This window comes from Megalobrama amblycephala, linkage group LG4, assembly GCF_018812025.1.
Source record: "Megalobrama amblycephala isolate DHTTF-2021 linkage group LG4, ASM1881202v1, whole genome shotgun sequence".
NCBI lineage: Eukaryota > Metazoa > Chordata > Actinopteri > Cypriniformes > Xenocyprididae > Megalobrama > Megalobrama amblycephala.
The window spans coordinates 46,705,626-46,726,516 of NC_063047.1; the positions used below are offsets into that span (position 1 = coordinate 46,705,626).

General features: G+C 36.5%; 1 protein-coding gene across 1 annotated transcript; it reads left to right on the forward strand.

Moving 5' to 3' along the window:
• The first annotated feature begins 3,611 nt into the window (after nucleotides 1-3,611).
• Nucleotides 3,612-20,383, forward strand: lrwd1 (leucine-rich repeats and WD repeat domain containing 1). Its single transcript, XM_048189604.1, has 16 exons — nucleotides 3,612-3,762; nucleotides 4,314-4,395; nucleotides 5,388-5,622; nucleotides 5,741-5,860; nucleotides 6,010-6,150; nucleotides 6,276-6,368; nucleotides 7,868-8,350; nucleotides 9,659-9,782; nucleotides 9,882-9,988; nucleotides 11,470-11,677; nucleotides 15,263-15,335; nucleotides 15,475-15,615; nucleotides 15,700-15,803; nucleotides 18,373-18,531; nucleotides 18,751-18,860; nucleotides 19,365-20,383. Exons 2-16 carry the CDS (start codon nucleotides 4,316-4,318, stop codon nucleotides 19,512-19,514), a joined length of 2,328 nt encoding a protein of 775 aa, XP_048045561.1. The 5' UTR covers nucleotides 3,612-3,762; nucleotides 4,314-4,315; the 3' UTR covers nucleotides 19,515-20,383.
• Nucleotides 20,384-20,891: the final 508 nt, after the last annotated feature.

The following is a 20,891-nucleotide window of genomic DNA, read 5'->3' on the forward strand; positions in this document are numbered from 1 at the left end:
CTCAGTGTTATGTTATTTTGTGAATTAATAATGGATATGAGCTGCAATAGTTTCTAACTAGCATTTTTTTTCTTTAAAATAAAGATTCAAATTTAATGAATCCCTTAGCAAACTAAAATTGTGTAATATTTATATATTTTTGGGAGTGGTTCAAACTCATGATTATGAAAACATGCCCTGCATAATGTAATCCAAGAAGTTTTTTAAAGTTGGTATGAAACAGTAGTTGCGATAGTCTTTTCTTCTCTATTGTGATGAATATCCAAGTGAAACGTCTTCTCAAAATGGAAGAAAATGGGGTGGGATTTGATTTTGTTTATCAGGAATTGATTGGATGGTTGTGATTTGCTATTGCTGTGATGTCATGTGAGTGACAGGTTGTCCAGTAAACAAGTCATCAGAGAAGAGATGTTGCTAAAAGAGGGAGGGGAAGTTATTTTGATTTAAGATTATGAGGGCACATGGAGAAAAAAAAAAAAAAAAAAAGATGTGCATTGTGCACAGATCAATCATAATGGATACTGTTCCATAAAAAAATATGAATTCTCAATTTTGATTGCATGGTGAATTTAAATGTTTCAGCACTAATAAAAACTGATCGCTTTTTAGAGACATTTTTGATTTGGTTATTATATCAGTGGTTCTCAAACCATCTAAGCTGATATGTACCTCTGCTCTGGTACTTCTATTGTAATAAAAAGAAGTAAACTAAAAAATATGGATGTCAGTTTCATGTTGCACATCTTTATTTTTAGTTTCTAAACATAGTTTTAATTAAGATTATATATTATAACTTGCTGGGACCCTTAGAATACACTGCGTTCCAAATTATTATGCAATTGACAAATCAGTAAGATTTCAGTACAATAAACATTCAGATTTGAGTTTTTCTAAGAAAATGTTTGTTTGTTTATTTATCCATGTCTTTTTAGATAACTGGTATCAATCTCAGACAAATTAATTTGCCAGGTCTATGGAAACCCTACTTTGAGGTTGTTCCACATTCAGGGTATCCGCGGGGCATTGAAAAGCATTAAAAGTCATTAAATGGATTTTGTGAAAATCAAGGCCTTGAATGGCATTGAAAAGCATTAAATTTCATTTATACAGGCATTACATTTTTTAGATAGTTTTGAAAAAAAACTACCAGTTTATTTTGAATAAAGCCTAAATAATTAATGATTTGCTGTTGCAAAATATGTACATTGGTGTGATACGCACACGGAACCAGTTTGGTAATTGCCTCCGGCCGGTGCGAAATTGCCATAACGCCGGTTTAGACAGCGGCGGGCTGGGAACTGTAGACAGAAGGCTGCATCAGTGTTGCCAACTTAGCGACTTTTCAGGCCCCTTTTGCGACTTTTTTTCCTAAGAAAGCGTGTTGTGACAAATACAGCGACTTGTTAACCTGATCTAGCGTCCGAGACCCCCTGGTACAACCGCACGAGCACGAGATTGCTTTTCTGCCGCAGGCGCAGGAATTCGTTCCGCCTTTCTGGTTCAGCATTGAGGATGTGCGCTCAGTCAGAGAACAAATAAAATAGATAGGCCTACTATTGCTTCTAACCTGAGTGATCATTTTACGTGTACATATAGCTAAAATCACTGCAAATGTCTATTTTATGTGTATGGTGATTTTGTCAGACAACATCTCGATTAGGCTATAAATCAGGATTTTAGTGCTGGTTTAACACGTCAGGGCTCGAACTTTACTCTCCCGACCGGACAAGGACCTTATTAAAAAGTCAATACCAAAAAAACAAACAAACAAACAAACAAAACAAACTTGGTAATCACCAAAACGGGAGTATGAAATATTTTATTTCATTTAGTGTTAGTGGCGATCCATAGTGGATAATAATAGGCTGTATAATGTACTGACGATAACAGTGTTGCGCTGTTGAGGCTCGCGCAGCATCTCGAGGAGAAATGGAAACATGAGCAAAGCACACAAAAAGAAACTTGGTTAAACATACTGCAGTAAAAATTCAAAATGTGGAGTTTACTGGTAAGTAATATCACACGACCTGTTTTGCTAAATAGGCTACCATCACGATTAAAAATGTGACACTGATTTCATACAACAGTTCAGTTAACAAATAATTAATATTAAGCCACTTACATTTTAGAAGGAACATTGACTGTTTTTGTTCTATTTTAGCACCAAAAATCGTTTCAAACAAAGTTCACAGCAGTACTACCAAAGCGCAACTCTCAGCCTTGTTTTCATTACTGATTCAGCGTTTTGAACGAATCGGTTGAGTCAAAGATTAAATGACCCATTCATTCTTGAATGAATCAGCCATTGGAATGAATCATTTGAATGAATGAATCAGTGACACTCACTTATTAAGATGGTTACTTGACGCCACCTAGTGGTGGTTTAGTTTCATTTTTAAAATATAATTTCCCCTCTAACATTTCTTATTTGTATTTTCAAAAAATATTTTAAAAAATTCCATAACATTATTTAATGCAGTTGTAATCAATCAAAAATATGCAGATTTACATACGTCAAAGCTGCAATATTCTGAAAGGATATTGCTTCAGAACAAATTTGTTTCTACCAAAAACAAAAAAAAAAATTCCGGACAAACTACTGTTTTGCTCGTACAAGACAAAATATATAGATGAAACAATTTTATTGGGAGTTTGGCTTAAAATATATTAAGTGAGCAAAAGTGTAGCAGCAGAGAAGCAAACAAATGTAAAGGGCTGACACTTGGCAGAATGCGAATGCAACAATGACATGATGAAGTTTCTAATTGCCGTATGTCGTCATCTATCGACATTTAGCGGCATATATATATGGCATTAAAAAAATAAAAAATTGCCATTAAAAAGGCATTAAAAAGCATTAAATTAGATTTGATGAAACCTGTAGAAACCCTGACATTATTAAGCAAGTCACAGTTCTCATGCAATATGGGGATGAAGAAAGATCTTTCTGAAGATGAAAAGCATGAAATGGTGCAATGTTGTGCAAAAGGCATGAAAACAACTAATATTGTGTGAAACTGAATGGAGATTATCGAATTATCATAAGATTTGTGAGTGATTTAGAGCACAGCAGAACATGGTCAGATAAAGATCTTTCTTCCTCCCCATATTTCATGAGAACTGTGACTTGCTTAATAATGTGGAACAAGCTCTAAGTAGGGTTTCCATAGACCTGGCAAATTATTTTGTCTGAGATTGATACCAGCTATCTAAAAAGACATGGATAAATAAACAAACAAACATTTTCTTAGAAAAACTAAAATCTGAATGTTTATTGTACAGAAATCTTACTGATTTGTCTCTTGCATAATAATTTGGAACGCAGTGTAGAAGAATAGAAAACCTTTATTGTCATTGTACAGCTGTACAACGAAATTTAGTCTCATTCAAGTGCACACACATACGAAAATGTACAATTTAAACAAATGTAACCAGTGCAAATATGCACAGTAAAACAGTGCAATGTAAATGGACATGTTTAATAAATAATAATAAAGTTTGCCCACTGGTGGAGATTCGCTGGTTTATATTTATGTTATAAGTGTGCTTGAAATGTTACTTTTTTCCCAGTCATAACTGCACGTTCAGTTTTTCTGACTACAGTGCCACACTCAATATGGCGGAATGATGACGCCAAAACCAACTTCTACGTCAAAGCTGGTCAAAGTTCATTTGTATTTTCCCGGGAAAACTATCTGACGTTCTAATCCACATGACCGCGTGTATTGTACATTTAAGGATTACTGACCCCGCATGTTAGAGGTAAGCTGTGTAAATCTCCACCGTCTGTAAAACATAACCTTTATTTGATAAAACTAAAGTCAACCGCACAATGAACAAGCATGTGCAGTGAGGAGTTTAGCAGTCAGTTAACAAATACGTTATTACGGAAACATACACAATTTGAATATGTATCATTGCTTTCAGCATGATTTTACCAATAATATTGCTTTCTGTGAGTAATATGTGATTCTAAACCATAGGGTTTAAACCTTTTTAACTTTTGATTAGTTTATATTTTTAACTTTTCTTTGGGAATTATGACATTTTTTCTTTGTTTACATTTTTCAGTATTTGAGCAATGCAAATGATGTCGCTCTGTAGTCTCTACAAAAGTTTCACGACAATCTCCTGTGTTCAGAGCCCCATAGGGTGTGAATTGACCACTTGTCCTGTAACATTACATAACAATACAAGTTTCTGACACCTAAATAGCCAATAGCAGGAGATTTACAAAGTCTCTGAAACCTGCAGTCATTACAGCCCACCTTTATAAGGTCTGATTAAACACAATACTCACACTTTCACTGCAGCCATGGCGAAGATAACAGAGAAGATACTGCTGGAGAAAAGCTCTCCAAAGACAAACAAACTGGACCAGATCAAGACCCTCAAGTAAGAAAGTTATTTTGTGATTTCAAGGCAAACTGTGATGTGTTTTGGTCTGTCAGTCAAAAGTTTTACAATGTTTTTGAAAGTCTCTTATGCTCACCAATCATTTATTTGAGCAAAAATACAGTAAAAAATAATAATATTGTGAAATATTATTACAATTTAAAATGTATTATTAAATGTAATTAATTTCTGTGATGCAAAGCTGAATTTTCAGCATCATTACTCCAGTCTTCAGTGTAACATGATCCTTTAGAAATTATTATAATAAGCTGATTTGGTTACCAAGAAACATTTCTTATTATAATCAATGTTGCAAGTTGAAAAATATATATATATAAATGTCTTTACTGTCACTTGAATCAATTTAACAGACTGAATAAAAGTATTAATTTCTCTCTCTCTCTCTCTATATATATATTTATATAAATAGAAATTAATACTTTTATTCAGCAAGTGTCTGTTAAATTGATTCAAGTGACAGTAAAGACATTTATAATGTTACAAAAGATTTCAAATAAATGTTCTTTTGAAATCAAAGAATCCTGAAAAAAATGTATCACGGTTTCCACAAAAATATCAAGCAGCAAAAACTGTTTTCAACATTGATATTAATAAGAACCATTATTAATAATTGAGCACCAATAATTACTGAGCACTAAATCAGCATATTAGAATGATTTCTGAAGGATCATGTGACACTGAAGACTGGAGTAAAGATGCTGAAAATGCAGCTTTGCATCACAGGAATAAATTGCATTTTAAATTATATTAAAATGGAAAACGGATGTTTTAAAATGTAATAATATTACTGTTTTTACTGTATTTTCAAATAAATCAAATACATTTAGCCTTGGTGAGCATAAGAGACTTATATCAAAAACATTAAAAAATTTAATTTGACCTATTTGGACTATTTGAATGCCCTTAGGTTAAAAGCTGAATTGTTTCAATTATATTATCTGATATATGCATGTATTCTCTGTTCTGTTCAGTCTGTCACGCATGGGTCTGAAGAGCGAGGATCTGCCTGTGCCTCTGCTATCTAAACTGTGTCGTCTAGAGCAGTTGGATTTGTCTGGGAACATGTTGCAGGAGATTCCCAAAGGCCTCTGTCTGCCCTGCCTGAAGATCCTGAACTGCTCAAACAATGATATGGAGGATGTGACGTCACTGGAAGCCCTGAGAAACATCGAAGAGCTTAGACTAGAGGACAACCTCTACCTCACAGTGAGAATCACACTTTGATATTCAAACATCATATTTATTTTAAATCTAAAGCATCATCAGTGGCGTTTGTAGACGCTATGAATCTTGCTCTCTTTATGAATTGTTTAATGTTTTTAAGGTCAACGATGAACACAAAGTGATCTTCCTGTTACCTAAACTGAGGATGTTCAACGGGAAGGATATCAGCTCTACGGCCCATCATATTCGCCATGGCAGCACTGAGATCCTCAGGAAGAGAGTGAGAACTGACTTTTCCACTTATTCATATCACTTTCATCCATGTGATATTTCTGTCTGATTTTTGTTATTGTTAATTTAGTTTGCATGTTTTTAAGGATCTTATGAAATTGCAATCTTATTTCTTGAATGTTTTTTGATCGCCTTCAGGTGATTGGTTTGTGGGAACGAAGCTTCACTGTCCCTGATCCCCAACAAAGTCTGGCTGCTGTGGAGAAGAGTTTTGTTAATGCTGTGCAAAGCCAAATCAAATATGGCCCCAGTTCCTTGAGTGATTACACGAAGTGGAGGGTCGGTACTCTAGCTGTTCTTTGCGTTCACTTGGTCCTGATGCAGATTTTTACATTAATAAAGCATTTATATTGCGTCTTTACTGTGGTTGCATTTTAACTCATTTTACTTCTGCTTTTTTTTAGCTTGAAATGATTGCAAAGGAATATTTGAAGTCACTGACGTGCAGTGAAGAAGGAAGCAAAGTCACAGACATAACTCCAACAAAGGAGAATGAGGTAAAGCCATTGGCATAGTTCTTCGATGTAAAGCCAATCAAATTTTTAAAATGGTACAGTTTATTGAACCCTTTGACAAAATATTAAAGGTGCCCTAGAATCAATAATTGAATTTACCTTTCAGTTCTGTACATGGAAAAGACATACATTGAGTTTCAAACTCCATTGCTTCCTCCTTCTTATGTAAATCTCATTTGTTTAAAAGACCTCCGGAAAACAGGTGAATCTCAACATAACACCGACTGTTACGTAACAGTCGGGATCATTAATATGTACGCCCCCAATATTTGCATATGCCAGCCCATGTTTTTAGTGATATTTGTGAATTGTCTTTCTAAATGTTTTATTAGCATGTTGCTAATGTACTGTTACCATCGTTTCTTACTGTATTCACGGAGACAAGAGCCGTCGCTATTTTCATTTTTAAACACTTGCAGTCTGTATAATTCATAAACACAACTTCATTCTTTATAAATCTCTCCAACAGTGTGTAATGTTAGCTTTAGCCACTGAGCACTATCAAATTCATTCAGAATCAAATGTAAACATCCAAATAAATACTGTACTTACATGATCCAATGTATGCATGCAGCATGCAGGACGAACATCTTGTAAAGATCCATTTGAGGGTTATATTAGCTGTGTGAACTTTGTAAATGCACTGTTTTATAGTTGAGAGCTCGGGGGGCAGGGAGTGTGTGATTTAAAGGGGCCGCAGCCTGAATCGGTGCATAGTTAATGATGCCCCAAAATAGGCAGTTAAAAAAATTTATTTAAAAAAATCTATGGGGTATTTTGAGCTGAAACTTCACAGACACATTCAGGGGACACCTTAGACTTATATTACATCTTGTGAAAACTGGTTCTAGGGCACCTTTAAATAAAAAATCTCTCACACACATATGTATTCAGCATCCCAATCTGAGCAGAAATATGCAATTTGGTGCAGTTGCTGATATTTATATGGCCAAAAAATAAGTTGACACTCTGTATCTCTCTGTATGGTCAAAGTTCTGTAGTTTTTATTGTGGGGGCAAAACATATGTTCCTCAAAAAATGTTCCTCAAAAAATGTTCCTCAAAAAATGTTCCTCAAAAGTCTAAAAACTTGCATTTTAAAATGATTTTTGTATAAAATGATGTATGGATAATCAAGCCAAACTAAGTTGTTTCAGTCCAGTAAGTGTTAAATCTTTTTTTTTTTTTTTTATGTTTACTTTATTAAAAACACAGTGAAGATTTCACAGCAAAAAGACATGTGTGCCATGACATGAAGGTGGACGTTTTTAGAATTAAACTAAAAGGCCTTTTACTTGCTAATAAAGTTTGAAATATCAATCAGACGACAGAAGGCATGTTGTAGATTGTGTAAAACAGGGTTTTTTTGCAAAGTTTTCTTCATGTTGATCATTTAAAGATGATACTGTAGGCTTTTAAATGATTTTCCCATCCCAGGTTAATGTCATGTTTAGGAAACCTGTTTTTTTTTACATTACACAGACTCCTGCAGAGAGAAAGGCTTGTGATCTTGGTGGTAACAGTGTCACAAGTCCTCAGAAAAGAACCCGAAACAACACCGAGGTGTCTGCAGAGGCCAGTCCACGAAAGTCAAGTCACTTGGCGAGTGCAGCTCCGGCTGAGCCTAGTCCACGAAAATCCACTCGAGTGCTGAGCACTCCACAGAAAACTGACCCTATATTGTCCAGCCCCAGAAAGCATGCCAGAATGACCAATGTGGACACTCCAGAGGGAAGTCCAAGGAAATCAAGCCGCCTGGAAAATATTTCTCAGAACGTTGTTAGCAAAACTGAAAGCCCCAGAAAAGCATCTAAGAGCCCTGGCATCTCTATGCCCACATCAAGGCCGGCGAAATGTGAGAGCCCAAGGAAAACGGCTAAAGATCAGACTACAGCTCAACAAAGCAAACAGACCACTGCTGACACGCCTCGGAAAACTACCAGAGTCAAACTCCGAGTTCCTCAGGTGGGTCAAAGACATGACGCTTTTTTTTGTATCTGTTAATTTATTAAAGGGAACCTAATATGCCTATTAATTGTTTTGGGGTCTACTAGAATAGGTTTTCATGCTTGAATACATATTAAAACACCTTATTTTTCACATATTTAACATTGTTGCTGCACCTCTCTTCCCAGTCTGTCAGTAACGCTCTGTTTAGTCTCTATGAAGCCCCTCCTTCCAAAATACACAGTGTGCTCTGATTGGTCAGCTGGACCAGTGTGTTGTGATTGGTCAACCACTTCGAGCGTGTTTGGGAAATGTCACACCCCTTACTGTAACTGAGAGTTTTAACACACTATTAATCCAACTCAACCACGCCTCGACTCCTTTTTTTGCATATGCCTTGGGCGAGAATTGTTTAAACGGGGAATATCGTAACGTGTTCATTCACGGAAGAAAATTTAGGACTACAATCGTTTCAGGGAGTTCAGAAACAGTGCGCACTGATATAGAGAATAACTCCGTTTGGAGTGACTTTGTTCTTTGTAACTTTGCAGTATGCAAAAATACTTTGCAAATGTAAAAAAGCATAATAGGACTCATTTAAAGGATTTGAATATACATCTTCTATGATGAGAAATTAAAAACATGCTGAATTCTAACTCATTTTTATGTTTTTGGGGACATAAAATAAAAATATTCAAGGTCTTCAGAACTTTTCTATGCCAAATTAAAGTGACCAACATGCAGGAAAAAAGCAACAACATAAAACTAGAAATTGTATCATAGAGAGGAGCCCTGCTGACCCTCTTGCTATGCCAAGTCTTTTAAAATATCAGATAGTTTGATTCAGTTGTTAAATATCATGTGGCACAGCCCCGCATTTAATGATATTTATTTATACATAAATAATATAAGATATTTGTTGTAAAATATTTATCAAGGTGTAATGAAAATATGGTATTACAGTTACTTTTTACTTAAACTGCATGAAATTTTCATTAAATTAAATAAAATTTCTTGAAAGTGATGTAAATGTTTTTGAACATGAATACAAAACATGTATTGTAAACTATATAAAAAAAATCCTTTCTTTTTTCTCAGACTCAGACACTCCTATTTGTTGTTTTGAACTTTCTATCAACCATTTCTGACAATGGTTTTGGTCTAAACAGTTTCCTTATTGCGCCAGATTATTGTATTTGCATGTCTATTGTCACTGAATCACTCTTAAGTTGTGGATTTCTGTTGTTGCTTCTGTTTACTGTTGATTGCTCATCACACGGTCATTAGCGCATCGTTAATGTGCGTCTCTCTCCCCTGCCGTTACAGGAGCCGGTGAGTCTGCAGCCGTTCCATGTCCTGCAGTGTCACAGTCGACAGGACAGTCCAGACGACTTCAGCACCCAGCTTTGGGCCTGTGCCTTTGAGCCCCCGCTGGAATGCAGTGGTGGTGGTGAGCGCTGTCATGTGATTGATTGAATTAAATTAAATCGGCTGTATGCTTGAATGTGTTTTTGATCTTAGACGTCTGGCATTGCTTTTAATCTGTTAGATGTCAGAGGTGGCTCTCGGACCGTTGCCACATGTGGAGGGGAAACTTTGTGTGTGATTGACTGTGAGTCAGGACATGTGCTGAAGAAATACAAGGTTCCTGGTGAGGTGAGTGTGTAGAAGTTCTGTACGATACCGTCTCTTACCACCAGGTGGCTTTGGTGTATTAGTTTTCACACTGGCTATTCAGAAAATCATACCTCAGTTCTGCTATTTCTGCATTATACAGTATGCACATGTGCACAGTATACAAATATTCCATTTGCATTAAATACCTGAGTGAATTTGCCAAACAATTCAGTATTCAACAGAGCAGACTATGAGAAATATTTTCCCACGATGCAATGCGTTCAACTATATCCATTTGTAGTGAATATATAGAGAGATTTTTTAAAACCAATACTGATTATTTGTATATATACTTGATATATTTTGTTATATACTTTATAAGTAGGTGTCCTTAACTACTATGTAGTTGCATTAAAAAAAGTAAAATATAGTAGCACAATGTACTTATTGTGTTCATATTGAATTGCAAAACACTTTTGCTGCTATTGAGGTGGGATACGGGTAAGTTTAGGGACAGGTTTAGTGTATGAATAGGTTTAAGGGTGGGTTAAGGTGTAAGGGATGGGTCAACAGTGTAATTATTAGTGTAATTACAGAAATTAATAACAGCTGTAATTACATGCAGGTATTTTTAAATAGAAGTACGATGTAAAAACGTGTATGTACACTAAATGCATTGTATCAAATTCTTAATTTAAATGTTAGTATATAGTAGTTAAAGTGGGACTATCTATTTTTTTAAAGCATGATTTTAACATTTAGTGACTCAGTATTTTCAAGATAAACTGGACTGCACTACTACAGTTGAAATGTTTGCATAATGCCTACTGTTCCATATACTATTTTTTAAAATAATACACAGTACTGTATTCCATTCTGAACATATTAGCCACTGACAAATCTATTTCCATTTTCTTTGGTTTGATGTCACAGAATCCAACCTAGCCTGTTTCTCAAGAGTTAAAGGGTTATTTAACCCCAAAATGAAATTTCTGTCATTAAGTACTCACACTCATGTCATTCCAAACACAGTCACGAAGTCCTTCGTTCACCTACGGAATACAAATTAAGATATTTTTAATGAAATCCGAGAGGTTATTTTATCACCCATAAAAAGCAACGCAATTACCACATTCATGGTCCAGAAAGGTAGTAAAGACAATAGTAAAATACCTTAATGTCAATACCTTAAAGTCATAAAGCGACGAGAATACTTCATAACATTAAGGTTGAACGGCTTTAGTCACATGGACTATTTTAACGATATCTTTAATACCTTTCTGGGCCTTAAAAGGTGCAATGAGGTTGCTGCCTATGTATGGGTCAGAAACCCTCGGATCAAAAATACCTTTATTTGTGTTCTGAAGATGAACGAAGGTCTTGTGGGTTTGGAATGACAAGAGGGTGAGTAATTAATGACAGAAATTTTATTTTTGGGTGAACTATCCCTTTAAAAGCAATATTCTACATTTGCATCCAATGCCTGTAAATTCACTTTTGCATTCCCTGTTGTCTTGTAGGAGTTCTTCTCACTAGCATGGTCCACTGTGCTGATGTCCAGGACCGGTGGCTCTACCCGACCCTGCAATATCCTGGCTGCTGGTGGAAAGAGGGGTCTTGTAAAGCTCATCCATCCCCGAGTCAACCTGGCGTTCGGAGAGTTTCGCGTCAGTCGACGTGCCATTTCCATTATGCGCTTCAGTCCACGCAACGTTAGCTTTCTCTTCAGTAAGTGAAACTAGCAGTTAATACAATTAATACGGTTAATACTAGCAGTTAATACGGGGCTTTCACACCAGAGAATTTCATAGTTCCTATAACTAATGGTGAAAGCACACACTTTTTGGTGTATTCCCACTGCAGGAACTGGGAAACGATTTTAGTTATAGAAACGCCTTTTGGGGGACTAAATAGGCTCCTACTTTAGAGTAGGGTCTAATCCAGCAGAATAGGAACTACCAGAGATGTAAGTGTACGTTGATTGCCCGAACACATGCCCTATGAAACACTGGCACCTAACATTTTTTAAAAGCCATGTAAGCACAGAGTTTACATATACTGTGGCGGGAAGAGCAAATGACAGACAGTGAGTGTGGCGTCAGGCCTCAGAGAGGCATTTATTAACCTAAAACATAAAAATCATAAGGGGAGTAAAGTGTCCAAATAAACAGGGTATCTGGTGTCCTCGCTGTGACTGGGAGACGTGAAGGCAGGGAGTGTTGAGGGGATTCGGCCCATGTAAAAGGAGACAGGGTCCAACGGCCACATGTGCTCGCCTCTCCAGTCCAGGGCGTGAGCAGCGGCGGCTTCTGTAGTGGCTCAGCTTCCCCGCAGCGTTTGAGGGGCAGGGCAGCCCACTTCCTGCTCAGGGCTCTTAAGCTTACAAGGACACCAGCATTCTTGCACGAGGAAAAAAGGTCGGTCTCGCAAGGAGAGGTGCTCTCAGTACTTAACAGCAGCGGTGACGAGGCTTCATTTACTTAAGGTGTGCCTCATCATGCGCCACCAATACTGGTTGTTATGGTGCCTCTCACACCTACTCCAGACAAAAACCTGGCAAAGGTGGCTATTTTAGGGACAGTTGTTCTGTCACAATTCTTGCTCCACAAACATGGAAAACAACAATACACTGCGTTCCAAATTATTATGCAATTGACATATCAGTAAAATTTCAGTACAATAAACATTCAGATTTTAGTTTTTCTAAGAAAATGTTTGTTTGTTTATTTATTTATCCATGTCTTTTTAGATAACTGGTATCAATCTCAGACAAAATAATTTGCCAGATCTATGGAAACCCTACTTAGAGGTTGTTCCACATTATTAAGCAAGTCACAGTTCTCATGCAATATGGGGAGGAAGAAAGATCTTTCTGAAGATGAAAAGCATGAAATGGTGCAATGTCGTGCAAAAGGCATGAGAACAACTAATATTGTGTGAAACTGAATGGAAATTATTGAATTATCATAAGATTTTTGAGTGATTTAGAGCACAGCAGAACTCAGTCAGATAAAGGCTTATTAATGAAAGTTCCTATCAAAAAAAATTATTGTATTAAAAGGGCAGCTATAAAAAAAGCCAGTGTTGAGCAGCAAACAGGTATTTGAAGCTGCTGGTGTCTCTGGAGTCTCAAGAAGCTCTCCATGCAGGCTGGCAGTTGTGCGTAAAGATGCATTTTAGACACCACTAACCAAACCTCACAAAGAGAAACATTTACAGTGGGTGTAGAAATACATTTTCAAACAGTTTTATTGCTGTGGTGTTTTTTTGCAGCATGGGATAGTGCATAGTGCATTGCACAATAGTGCATTGTACTATGCACTATCCTCCTTTTTATACCATAGCTGAAAATGGCCAGTTATGAACTTCACATATCTTGCAAAAGTCATTTTAATACCCTCCATCTCACTTCCCAGTATTCCAGCCCAAATCATCACCCACCAGCTCCTTGCTGACGTCGCAGTCTTGTTGGAACATGGTGGCCATTCACCAACCATCCAGAAATCCATCCATTTAGACCATCCATTGTAGTACGGCATTAGTCAGTGAATAAAACTATTTTAAAATGAGTCTTCATGTATTTCTAAACCCACTGTAAATGTTTCTCTTTGTGAGGTTTGGTTTGGAGTGGCTGAAATGCATCTTTAAGCACGACTGCCAGTCTGCATGGAGAGTTTCTTGAGACTCCAGAGGCACCAGCAGCTTCAAATACCTGTTTGCTGCTCAACACTGGCTTTTTTTATAGCTGCCCTTTTAATACAATACATTTTTTTGACAGGAACTTTCCCCAATATGCCTTTATCTGACCGAGTTCTGCTGTGCTCTAAATCACTCACAAATCTTATGATAATTCGATAATCTCCATTCAGTTTTCACACAATATTAGTTGTTTTCATGCCTTTTACACGACATTGCACCATTTCATGCTTTTCATCTTCAAAAAGATCTTTCTTCCTCCTCATATTTCATGAGAACTGTGACTTGCTTAATAATGTGGAACAACCTCTAAGTAGGGTTTCCATAGATCTGGCAAATTATTTTGTCTGAGATTGATACCAGTTATCTAAAAAGACATGGATAAATAAACAAACAAACATTTTCTTAGAAAAACTAAAATCTGAATGTTTATTGTACTGAAATCTTACTGATATGCCTCTTGCATAATAATTTGGAACGCAGTGTAGATGGACTGACAACCTTTACACTACAGAGTTGTTGACATTGTTGAATGCCGCGCTTAAAGGAACGCTCCACTTTTTTTTGAAAATAGGCTCATTTTCCAACTCCCAACTTAATATTTCCAACTTTTCCAACTTAAACAGTTGCGTTTTACCGTTTTCGAATCCATTCAGCCGATCTCCGGGTCTGGCGGTATCACTTTTAGCATACCTTAGCATAGTTCATTTAATCTGATTAGACCGTTAGCATCTTGCTCAAAAGAGTTTTGCATTTTTTTCCTATTTAAAACTTGACTCTTCTGTAGTTACATTGTGTACTAAGACTGACGGAAAATGAAAAGTTGCGTAATATCATTGCGCCTGCTGCAACTATGGTACGGCAGCAAAGTTCCTTGATTATTACGCCGGAATGAGAGTATAGTTCCTAGCCATGTCGGCCTAGAAAATCGCAACTTTTCATTTTCCGTCGGCCTTAGTACACGATGTTACTACAGAAGAGTCAAGTTTTATATTGGAAAAATATCGAAACTCTTTGGTCATTTTTGAGCGAGATGCTAACGGTCTAATCAGATTCAATGAACTATGCTAAGCTATGCTAAAAGTGGTACCGCCAGACCCGGAGATCAGCTGAATGGATTAGAAAAATGGTAAAACTAAACTGTTTAACTCTAGGAGAGTTGAAAAATGAGCCTATTTTCAAAAAAAGTGGAGTGTCCCTTTTAAATGACGTAGCTGTTGGCCAGCATAAATTACTTCAGAGTTCCTACTGGTGGTGCAAATGCAATCAGGATAATGGCCCTAGAGCAGGGGTAGACAACGCCAGTCCTGGAAAGCCGCTGTCCTGCAGAGTTTAGCCTGTAGCCTTGGTAATCCTGAAGACATTGATTAGCTTGTTCATGTGTGTTTGATTAGGGTTGGAGCTAATCTCTGCAATCTCTTTAGGACCGATGTTGCCTATCCCTGCCCTAGAGTAACATTTAGTTCTCTCTGGACCGCCCTGGTTGCTAGTTCCTATATCTGAGTTAATAACTTTCTACCTATAACTACCTGGTGCGAAAGCCCCTAATGAGACTCTAATGAGAACTTATTTGAGCTATATAGACTTAACTAAAAATCACTTTGTTTCTATTTACAGCTGGAACGTATGAAAATAAGATCTTTTTGTGGGACATTGGTGGACTGGATCGTGATTACAACTTTAAAATCAGGTTATTTATAATTTATTTTTCAGTCATTTTGTAATACTGCATTTAGTAATGCTAAAATGTCCTGCATCTATGTTCAAAAGCATTTTTAAACTCTAACACACTTTTCCATAACTGTTGTTTTTTTTTAAATGACCCACAGTAAGCTGCTAGTCCTGGAGACGTGCTCCACTCCTCTGCATCTCTCTCTGCTCCCCACGTCTCCAGACACGCACCTCCTCTCGGCCTGTGATGACGGGCTGTGTGTCTTTGACATCGAGCTCAGTAAAAACACACAGAAGAGGTTTGCGTTCTCCATCAGTTCAGATATTATCACCTCAAAGAAAAAAAATCTGTCTTGTTTTTTTTTTTTGTTTTTTTTTTCCAGAAATGAGGAGATGGAGATTGTGTTTCCAGTTTACAAGAAAAAAGACAAGAAAAACACGTACCGGACTATTGACGGACTGAGCTTCCTCTCAGATGATATAGTGGGTGAGTAAACAATAACGAAAATATAAGACTAGTTGACCAAATTATATATTTAATATATAATGTTTATTTTAATGTATATTTAAAGATGGATTATATATGAATTATTATTATTATTTCTTTAATAATTATATATTTAAAAGATTAAAGGGCATATTGCAGGTTAGAGCTTTAGTGATTCAATGTGTAGAAAAATAATGTATGAAATAGATTTTCTTGAAAAAACACGCATAAATTCACTACATAGGCTTCTGGAGTCGTTTTTTGTGAGAGAATTTTACTTCCGCATCTGAAAAATGCCAAATCGGACTTGACGTCACTGAAGGGAACGCAATCAATATAAACTATAGGAAAACAATGGATCGCAATGACAGTTCGGATGCTGAGGAAATTGTAAATGCTTATTTATACTCATATAACTAATCACAGCCATACAATTAGCCTGCTATGTGGTCAAGAGAGCAGGGACAGGCCAGAATTAGACAGAATAACGGTCAAAAGAGACAAATTGAGCTGTTGTGTGAGGAGAAGCAGTGGAGAACAGGGCCGAGACCGGTGTTAGCTTATAGATATAACGTAAGTTAACGACATGTGCTCAGATCACAATATTGTATAGATTATTAACATGAATCAGGCAATAGCAAAGCTATTGGTCATCTAGGAGTAGGCCTAACTGATTACTAATAACAGAAACGAATAAACTTTGATCAAGCGTATGTCACACACGTTAATATCCGTCCACACTAACGTTACTTGATATAGCCGATATAACCTGATTTGGTAGTTAGCAAATGTAATAATCATACACAAAACTTAAAATGTGCACCGTAAGTCTTCATCGAGCTGCATCTCTGACGGATCCGTGATCATGTCTCCCGCCGGCGGCCAAACATATAGTGTTAACTTACTGTATGTATTTCATGTTATCCTTTATTCATTAATTCTGTGTTATGAGTTTATTCCGTGCCCATTCACTGATTGTGTGAGGATGCATATGACGCCGTGATTATGTAGTTGTGTGAACTTGAATGTATATATAAGTTTACATACATGGCATGCATGAAATTGGAGTATTTACATTACCAGCACATCATTCAAAACTGTTTTGTGTGAGTGTGAGACTGTATGCATGTGTACATAATTTGTATTCATCAGTGTTGAAATTGATTCAAGTAAAAACGGTGAAGAAGCATAGCGTATGTAAGTTTATTCATTTAATATAATCATTTACAGAAGTATTACAATGTTGAACTCCATCATATCGCCAGGATGATAATCCTCCAGTCTAAAATGAGCGCGTTTTTCGGCGCAGATGCAGAAGTGAAGTCCCGTCTCTTCACCTGCACAAAACAAACCCCGGCACAGAAGATAGCAGCGTAGTTTTTCTTGTTAGTAAACCTCTGTACTCGATGTCCTGACAGGCTGAAGTTTGTGCAACCTCCACAAACACAATAATTTACCATTACGATGATAAATAGAATACAAAAACTACCGAAAACACACTGATTCACGGCCGCTGTTGCTAAATACCAATATATTCTGCACTGAATCAACACAGAGCTCTGCGAACATCTCCCTGTAGTGACGTAAAATGACGCGACGCTGAAAAAAAAAGCGGTTTTTAAAGAGACCGTCACTTTATCTACTAAATTAATGCCCTTATATCTCGCAAAACATTTTTAAACCCTGCAGTACCTTTTTATATGGTATTTTTGTACAAGGTTATATATTCATCTCGAAAAAAATGTTAAACCTGCAATATGCACTTTAAGAATTGTTGTTGTTGTTATTATTCACTCAATATATATAATTTTAATGCTACTGATCATTTCTTCAAGGTCGTCTTTTTTTCTGGACATTTTGTACCAGTACATTTTCCATTGACAATTGTGCCTAGTATAAGGCTAGGCTTATTCTTTTTGAAAGTGACTCTTAAAGGGATATTTCACCCAAAAATTCTGTCATCATTTACTCACCCTCATGTCGTTCCAAACACGTAAGACTTTCGTTCTTCTTTGGTACACCTTTTTGATGAAATCTGAGAGATTCTGTCTTATTGAAAGTCTATTCACCCAAAACTCTGACTATTCAAAAAGTTCATAAAGAGATTGTAAAACAAATCCAGCAGTTTAATCCAAGTGATCTGAAGAGACACGATCGCTTTATATGATTCATATTATTAATCTCTGTTAATGTTAATTTCAACATTTACTAATACATTATTAAAATCTTGTTAACATTAGTTAATGAACAAACAATGAACAACTGTATTTTTATTAACTAACGTTAATGAAGATTAGTAAATACAGTAACAAATGTATTGCTCATGGTTAGTTCATGTTAGTTAATACATTAATGTTTGACTAATGAACCTTATTGTAAAGTTTTACCCTTTTGTTTAATTTTGGGGTGAACTAACCAATTAAAGCACTCGATTAATGTGGATTTTTTTACAATCTCTTTATGAACATTTTGAATTCTTAATTTTTGGGTGAACTATCCCTTTAACACGTTTTATGGCCTTAGTTCTGATATTAAAGGCGATAATGATGGTTGTCATTTTTCCTCATAGCATCCAAGAGCCACATGCAGGGCTCTATCTACCTGTGGAGCTGGAGTGCTACGCGTGCATCTTGGAATGGCAGAAAGAAAGAGGTGGCAGCTGTTGTTCTGGCAGAGCTGCAGTGGTCCAGCACCGATGTCCCATACCTGTCTCTAGGCACCTGTCCAGGTATCCATGTCGTGTGTACTAAATGTCATGGGCAAATATAGGGGCAAAAAAAAGAAAAATCTTTTTTACATTTTTCTTGTGTCAATATAAATATGCAGAATCTGTCTGGGCAGTGCTCATTAATAATGCACCAATCACTGGAGAGGTGTGTATGCATTTGTATGCAGATATTTAGAAAATTTGAAGGCAAAACTGATGTGTGATTGTTTTTTCTTGTAGGTTATAGTTATGTGGTGTGTGGGGATGAGCAAGGCAGACTATGGATGTACCATATCACAGACACCATGATGGAAAACTTCAAGAGTGGAAAAACGATCTCAGCCACTGAGGTGAGTTAACCACTGTGGGTGAGCGATACGGAACAGATTTAATGATAATCTTTTAGGGCATGCACTGAAAAAAATGGTAAACTAAAAATTATGGCATCCTAATAGACTAGTTTTATTCAAAGTCAGAAATATTATTTAATATCGCTGAATCAACCTAAACGCATTATTTTATACCAACAAAATAAATGTTTATGGGTTAATCTAGGAAACCATAGCTCTTTAAGGTATCAATTGCAGGTTACCACTTTTTACAGCGTTTTGTTTCAGTACAGTTTTGTTTTATTTATTTATTTAGCCATTTTCTGTCATGCAGAAAAGATGGTAATCCACTCCAAATAATGCGGCATTATCTCTCAGTAAAATAATCCTGTTAGCTACAGTATAGACACACACTAAATCCTTTAAGAAAGTGTCAACATGTTAACTCTAGAGGAGTGATTGTTGTTCATGTTTGTATAGAGAGCTCCTGGGTCTCATTTTCCTCTCTCGCTCGTGTTATTTCAGGTGCTGGAGTGGCCGTCACCGGTTAGAGCTGGAAAGGGTACATTAGAGGGGCCTTCTATTAACAGCATTGCCATGGATCCTGATCTACAGTACTTGGTTGCTCTTACTGACAAGAACATGGCCGTGGTTTGGAAGAGAGAGAATCACTGAGATGTTCAGCTGCTGGCAGTATTTCTCTTTATTGCTTTGCATTTCTGAACTGGACTTGAATTGAGATCATGATTGTGTGAGGAAAGCCAGAGTTATAAAGAAAATGAAGACTTCACCTGTTTTTAAGACTTATTGTCTCAAAGAGACAGAGAAAGACTAATTTAGCCATCATGTAAATTTGTCCCTGTTCCACTTTTACGAGTTTTAGTAGGTGAAAGGCAATTGTTGTTACATACTCATTCATGATTTCAAAACATTTGAGTGTTTTTTTTTTCCCCCCTTTTTTTATGTTGTCTAAAAATATATATATTAAAAGGGACCTATTATGCCCTTTTTCTTGATTTTGTTTTTGGGGTCTACTAGAATTGTTTTTTTTTTTTTATTGAATGTTCAAAGAATAACATTATCTTTTTTAATTTTTTGGCACCAATGGGCTCTAAGATCAGCTTAGCTCATGATGCATTTGAGAAGGGCAGCCCTGTTTAGTTCCTGTCTCTATGAAGCCCCTCCTTCTGAAAAGCACAGTGTGCTCTGATTGGTCAACTGGACAAGAGTGTTGACATTGGTCAGTCGCTTTGAGCGCGTTTCAGAAATGTCACGCCCCTTACTATAACCACGAGTTTTGGCATATTACTAACACAACTTTTTTTCGTTTGCCTTGGGCGGGAATTATTTAAGAGGAATATTGTGATGTTGACATTCCCAGAAGAAAACTCAGGATATAGAGGATAACTCCCTTTGGAGTGGACTTGGTTCTTTGTCCCTTTCATTTCAGAGAAATATTGTCAGAAAAGAATGACATTATTCAAAACAGGACTTGTTATATTTTTGTTTTAATGAATAAACTGGTGTCATACACCATTATCTTATTTACATGACTCATTCATGCTTCACACTTAGTTGTAGGACATGTTCACAGTCTGACTAGTTGCTGAATTGATGCACATATACACAAGTTGCTGTGGCAGATTGATTGGTCTGGAACTATGTGTAACAAAAATGAATGGTGCTGTCTGATTTCTGCTTCTACAGCTCTCAGTCAGGTGTGCTGCACTTCATTATTTTACCATAGATATAATAAAAATGTAGGGTGCTGTTGAGTTTGGGAGGGAGACTGCCCTCTTAGTACAATCATTACATACTGCAGCCTACCTACCTGCTCAAGCCATACGCTAAACTTTGTATTTCTAACTCACTTTACAACTTAAAATATTCTAGAAGCTCTGAAATTTGTTGCAGGGTGATTAAGTTTATTTAGAGGTCTATCTTTTGAAGTGGATCAATATTTTGGTGGTTTCTCAGTAGTTCCAGATTTATATTTATAAAAGGCATTCATATCAGATTTGAGTTAATTATGCTTTTTTTTTTTTTTCATAA

Bases quoted from the DNA above. Each gene is read 5' to 3' on its own strand.
- lrwd1 (XM_048189604.1), top strand. From the start codon at position 4,316: ATGGCGAAGATAACAGAGAAGATACTGCTGGAGAAAAGCTCTCCAAAG. The intron at 5,861-6,009 runs GTGAGAACTGAC...GATCGCCTTCAG, and splicing joins CTGAGATCCTCAGGAAGAGA to GTGATTGGTTTGTGGGAACG. The intron at 15,804-18,372 runs GTGAGTAAACAA...TTTTCCTCATAG, and splicing joins CCTCTCAGATGATATAGTGG to CATCCAAGAGCCACATGCAG.